This window comes from Dipodomys spectabilis, unplaced genomic scaffold, assembly GCF_019054845.1.
Source record: "Dipodomys spectabilis isolate Male_0828 unplaced genomic scaffold, ASM1905484v1 ptg000125l, whole genome shotgun sequence".
In the NCBI taxonomy this organism is placed as follows: Eukaryota; Metazoa; Chordata; class Mammalia; order Rodentia; family Heteromyidae; genus Dipodomys; species Dipodomys spectabilis.
Genome location: NW_024870802.1, coordinates 12,858,475 through 12,864,474, shown reverse-complemented (window position 1 = coordinate 12,864,474; position 6,000 = coordinate 12,858,475). Strand labels below are relative to the sequence as shown.

Below are 6,000 nucleotides of genomic sequence, written 5' to 3'. Positions count from 1 at the left end.
AATTCACAGCTGCTGAACAAACTAATCCCCTCTCCCGGCCTTTCTTCCCTTCAATGGGCTCTTGGCTTCAAAGACACTTTGGGAAAGGACTTTGCTGGGGCTCACACTGCTTCATCAATAGAAGTTAGTGCAAGTATTATCTGAAGAGCAAGTGGCTTTACAAACAAATACAGCCTAACAATCCCTCCCTCCCAAACACACACATCTAGCCTGCAGACATGATGGGATCCACAACAGGATTAGGCTAGTACCCGCTGCTTCACACCCAGGCCCTTTGTGCAGCTGAGCTCAGCCCTGAAGTGGTGTGGAGGAAACCCTGTAGCTGAATATCAGGCAGGAAGGACATGGACACACACACACACACACGCACACACACACTCAGACACACTCACATACCAAGCAGTGTGGCCACAGATGCTGCAAAGGAGAGTCTTGCAGCCTAAATCTATGGAGCTGGACTTGAAGAGAGAGGTTCCTTTCTTCAGCTCTCTTGACTTCTTGTCTCCTCTTCCCAACCTCTCCCTACCTTCTTAGGGTATAGGGAACAAGACCCAGATGATTCAGAAGACAAGTAGTGACAAAATAAGTCCTCGAGGAGACAATGATTGGGAGATGACAAAGAAAACAAATCAAAGCAGCTTTATTGCAGTATTAAGTACATCCATATATCAAAGGCAGAGTTGAGCCATGAAATGCAACCAGAGAAGGCAGCCCTGAGATGGGTGATAGCTGAGAAGGAGAAATTATTCCAGGATGGGAATTAAAAAAAAAAAAATCACAGAATGGAGAGCCTGAGGCCTTGGGCTGGGCTCAAACCTAGGTGGAATCAGGGGCAGTTCCGTGAAGACTGTGGTCCCCCTGTTTTTATCTCGTAGTTCAAGACAGTTCCCAGCAAAAGGCAATGCACCCCTTCTATCTGTTCTCTAGCCTAGCCCAACCTGAGTAAAGCAGACACAGAAAAGTTCTACTTCAAACAGGCCAATTTTCTCTGTTGGTTCTGCTAAGCACCCAACCCTCCATGACTTGCTCAAAGGCTGAACAGCCAGCTTACTCTCAGTCCTTGGGGCTATGGATGAATATAGACCTGGAAATATGTAGTCAGAGGTGTGAGAAGATAAAGACCAGGAGTATAAGCCCCAGAAAGGAAAAACAGGAAACCCACAAAGTGGGTCACAGAAGAGGTAGACATGACCATAACCCTGTTCGTCCTCCCTGAAGCTTCTAGAACAGAATTGTTTCTTGGGGAGAAGACATGGTAGTGCAGGTCTGGTCACTGGATTGCATGAAGGGAAGTAGGACCTGGCTCTACACCCTGCCTACCAGGGTGCATAGAGCCCAATGTTGCAAGGCATAAAAGGGGTAAGTTCAGGCACTCAGCTGGTTTGGAGTCCACCACATCACATACCTGGCAGCTAGGGACGAGGGAATTGGAGAAACAAATACAATCTGTTGCAAAATTCCCCTTTTCTGCAAGGAGGAGTGAAGCAATGGCAGCAGTGGCATCCTGGGAGGAGAGGCTGCCTGGCTTAGCCCTGCAGCTTCTGCGCGATGGTGAGGACGGCCTTCAGGACAGGCATGAAGCTGGACACCTCGCTGAAGCTACTGCAGCTCACCACATGGGCATGCACTGCAAGGCCCTGTGCAAAATTTCCTGCATCCACACATCGGGCAACTTCATGGAGCCCAGCCAGGACAGGGGCTGAGAGCTGTGGAGGGGTTGACCCTTAGGTTAGTAAGCCCAGCCGAGCCCCTAGCCTGGCAGCCTGGAAAGGATAACAGGACTGAAGTGCCATAGCCTGGTCCAGAGGAGGTGTACATTTTGGGGGTAGAGGAGCTCAGGGAGATGTATGGAAAGAAGAGACACTGGGCTTCCTTTGTCCACAGGTGGTGATGAGAAGGCACAGGCAAGAGAGCACAGCCAGACCCCAGTGGCTCACGCCTGTAATCCTAGCTATTCAGGAGACTGAGATCTGAGGATCACAATTCAAAGCCAGCCGGGGCAGGAAAGTCCATGATCTCCAATTAACCACCAGAAAACCGGAAGTGGTGCTGTGGCTCAAGCAGTACAACGCTAGCCTTGAGCTGAAGAGCTCAGGGACAGTGCCCAGGCCCAGAGCCCAGAGTTCAAGCCCCATGACCAAAAAAAAAAAAAAAAAAAAAAAAAAAAAAAAGAGCACAGCTAGGTACTTACTGTCCCCTCACAGAGCTTCTCATAGAGATACTCTAGACGTTGGGCTGCCTCCTCCAACTTCCTTTTTGTCTTCTGCAGGGAGAGAAATGGATTCTGATCCACTTCTAAGTCTAATACTATTGGGGACTATAAAGAACCACAGTATATAAAAGCTAGAATGGCTCCATATTTCTTCATTTCAGAGGAGGAAGTGGAGGTCTACACATGGTAAGGGACTTGCTCAAGCTGACACAGCCAGAGAATGAACTGGTAGTTTTCCTTATCTCTGGTTTTACCCTCCCTCCAGTACTTCCTGCTGCCTGTAAGTCTCCATGTGCTTTGATCCCCCTACTAGGAGCTGAACCTCAGACCAGACTCCAAGTCCCTCCTCTACTCTGCAAGACATCAAAGAAGTATAGCACACAGTCAGCCTAACTAGGAACAGTGAGGGAACTGGTCTACACCTGAAGCCAAGTGTTGAGAAGGGCATTAGGGGAGAACTCAAACTTACTAAGTCAGTTGCAGATAGGGAACAGCGCTGGAGAAGTGCCTCAAAGCTGACCTTCAAGGACTGATGCTCTGGAGGCAGCTCCTTCCTTTCCATCTCTTTAGAAGGCTGCTGTTGAAGTTGCTAGTAAAGGAGCAGGGAGAAAGGAAAGACAGGCAAGCTGCCCTCATGGTTCCCCTAAGATCTAGCCCTCAGTAACCCTGGGTCATACTCTTCCCTTTAGAACAGAGCAAAGAGGTCCTATTATAGCAAGGACATCTTCAGTTCTGCTGCTACCTGAGGAATTAGCCAAGCTACCACTCTTCTACACCCAAGCAAGGATGGAAGGTTTCCCAGTGGGGAGGAACATGTCTTCCCTGTTACCTGTAGGTTACGTTCTCCTGGAGCTCCAGGGGGAGCATGACTTACACTGGAGACAGCAGGCTGTTTTGGCTCATGGCCAATGCTCATAACTGGAGCAGTAATAGGTGCCAGAGGCATAAATGTCTCTGGCAGCTAAAGAGAAAGAAGGGACGTGAGTCTAAACAGAGAGATGCCATAGGACCTGATTTGGGGAGTGATAGACAAAGGATATAGGAGAGTGAGTGGGAAGCTGGGAAATGGAAAGAGTAGGGAATGTGGATAGGCAGGAAAGAGGGCAACACTGAGGGTAAAGACTGATTGCAAGAACAAGGACAATGTGGGAAGGCTAAGGATAGGGCTGGACTCTGTAAGTAGGTAGAAAGCGAATCCCAGGGAATTAAGGGAGTGAGTAGAGAAAGATGCACTCACCGTTCTCCTCTGGAGGTTTCCCCTGGGGCCTGGAGCAACCTGCCGGGAATCTTGAGGTCCTATAGAATAAAGACAGGGATTTTTAGGGGCATGCTCAGGAACATTAGAAATGCTTGGTCTAAGGGCTGGTGGCATGGCTCAGTAGTATCATGGAAGCCCAGAAAACATAAGGTTTAAACTCTAGTACCATCAAAATAAAATAAAATTTAAATAAACACACAAATGCTTGATCTTAAGTCTGGTTCAGTTATATCTTCCTATGCACATAAGCCAAACTCCTAGCTGACACTCCAACCCACAGGAAAGGGAAGAAGTGAGATACTAACCACAAGAGGGAAGTCATAGAAGGAAGACTTACCTGGACAAGGAGTCCAGATGCCAGCATTTGGGAGGGTACTAGAGGGTGGAGCATCTGGCCCTCCAGGAGGATAAGTCATTGGGAAATGAGGAGAAAGGGCTGGGGCCTGGGAACTCAGAGGGCTGGGACCTGGTGGTCCCATACGAGGTAGAGGAAGTAATCTAGGAGGTTCATGTAGGAAGGTAGAGTCACGCTGCATGACCTCTGAGGATTCCATGGGTGGAGGAAGACTAGAAAGAGGCCACATTCCAGGCAATCCCATAGGGTTTGGAACTTGAGCCTTTTGTCCTATCAGCTGTGGCTGAGATAAAGCTGAAGTAGAAAAGAAATGGGTTATTTGCCACCATAGAATTTGAGAGAGACTCAGAACTCATCAAGGAGGAATAAGTCAGCAATGACCGAAGAAAGCCAGGTGTACTGGCATACCCCTATATATCAGCTACTTGGAATCTGAAGAAGGGAGGATTCCTTGAATCCAGGTGTTCCAGACAAATCTGGGCAACATAGTAAAACATTACCTCAAAAATAAAAAAAAACCTCAACTGTTAATAGTAATGAGTAATTAATAATGTGTATAGAGAGTTATAATTTAGAAAGTACTTTAAACTATATTCCTATTTGTCCCTCAAAATAATCCTATAGGACCAAAATGATCAACAGAAGTATTTTAATATACTGCAAAAAGGCTCAAAGCCTTCCAGCTAAGAGATAACATGAGGGATTCAATAAAGGATAGGAATTCAGACTTAAACTTCCAAGTTATTTTCTTTAAATAAAAAAAAACAAAAACAAAAAACTCAGCCAGGTGCGGTGGCTCATGCCTATAATCCTAGCTACTCAGGAGACTGAGATCTGAGGATCAAGTTCAAAGTCAGCCCAGGCAGGAAAGTCCATGAGACTCTTATCTCGTTTAATAAACCACCAGAAAACTGTAAGTGGTGCTGTGGCTCAAGTGGTAGAGTGCTCACCTTGAGCTGAAGAGCTGAAGGACAGCACCCAGGCCCAGAGTTCAAGCCCCACGACCAACCCTCGACACCCACCCCCCCCAAAAAAAAACAACCCTTTTCTTTCTAGACATGAACAGATGGGTTTAGGAGGCAGTATGTCTATCTTTCTGGAGATCTTTATGCTACACAGAGAGATCTTCACTCAATCACTCACCCGGCCTTACCCCAGGGCGTAAAGGCAAGGGCTGGGCTGCCTGGAGTGCAGGTGCCCCAGGAGCCCTGGAGTAACTAATCGTTTGTGTCATGGAGCCCTGAAAAGGGCTAGGATGGGAAGGTGGCAAAGGCATCACTAGTGAGGGCTGAGTTATGGCCCTTGGCCTTGGAGAGGAAGATGAGATCTGTAAAGAGAAAGAGGGTCAGCTCTTAGAAAAAAAGTAGCTGAAGTAAGTAACTGAACTAAGAATAACAATATAGAAAATTAATGAAACAAAAACTAGTTTATTGAAAAGAAACAATAAAATTGACTCATTGTTGTAAAAACTGGTCATGATAAAAAGAGAGGGCTGAGGATGTAGATTGGAGACACAGCACATGCCTAGTAAGTGAGAGGTTTGGGGTTAGATCAATGCTGGGGGGAAAAAAAAAGATAAAAAGGGAGAAGACATTAGGTATCAATGCTAGAGATGCAAGAGGGGATATTGCAGTAGACTTTGAAACCACTAAAACAACACCAAGAAACAATGTCAGTTACTAAATTCAGTAAGTTAGAAATGGGAGCAATTCCTCAAATCCACAAACTTCCAAATGAAAGATAAACAATATTCCTATAACCACTAGAGAAATTGAATTTGTATTTAAAAAGCTCACTCCAAGCTGGGAGCCAGTGGCTCACATCTGTAATCCTAGCTAATCAGGAAGTTGAGATCTGAGGATCACAGTTCAAACCCCCCTGGGCAGGAAAGTCCATTGAGATTCAAGTGGCAGAGAGCTAGCTTTGAGGGAAAAAAATAAGTTTAAGGACAGCACTCAGACTCTGAGTTTAAGCCTCAAACCTGCACATACACACAAAAGGGCATCCCAAGCCTAAATAGCCTAAGCGTTTTCATTGGAAAAATCAAAATTCAATGAATTATCAAAATTTAAAAATCTCTTCTAGAAAATAGAATGAGCATTTCCTAATTCACTTTATGAAACTACTATTATCCAAATACCAATACTGCACAAAGATAGCTCAAAATAAAACCAC

At 46.0% G+C, this 6,000-nt stretch overlaps 1 protein-coding gene across 5 annotated transcripts in view; it reads right to left on the bottom strand.

Moving 5' to 3' along the window:
- Positions 1-624: 624 nt before the first annotated feature.
- Sec31b (SEC31 homolog B, COPII coat complex component) overlaps positions 625-6,000 on the bottom strand; it is a 28,720-nt gene continuing 23,344 nt past the window's right edge. For all 5 annotated transcript variants that reach the window (XM_042689648.1, XM_042689647.1, XM_042689650.1 and 2 more), the window contains 7 exons: positions 4,969-5,152; positions 3,808-4,119; positions 3,450-3,508; positions 3,042-3,173; positions 2,682-2,801; positions 2,192-2,263; positions 625-1,706 (listed from right to left, as the gene is read on the bottom strand). In XM_042689648.1, coding sequence (XP_042545582.1) covers positions 1,527-1,706; positions 2,192-2,263; positions 2,682-2,801; positions 3,042-3,173; positions 3,450-3,508; positions 3,808-4,119; positions 4,969-5,152 — 1,059 coding nt within the window. In that variant the 3' untranslated portion in view covers positions 625-1,526. The remainder of the gene's footprint in view (positions 1,707-2,191; positions 2,264-2,681; positions 2,802-3,041; positions 3,174-3,449; positions 3,509-3,807; positions 4,120-4,968; positions 5,153-6,000) is intronic.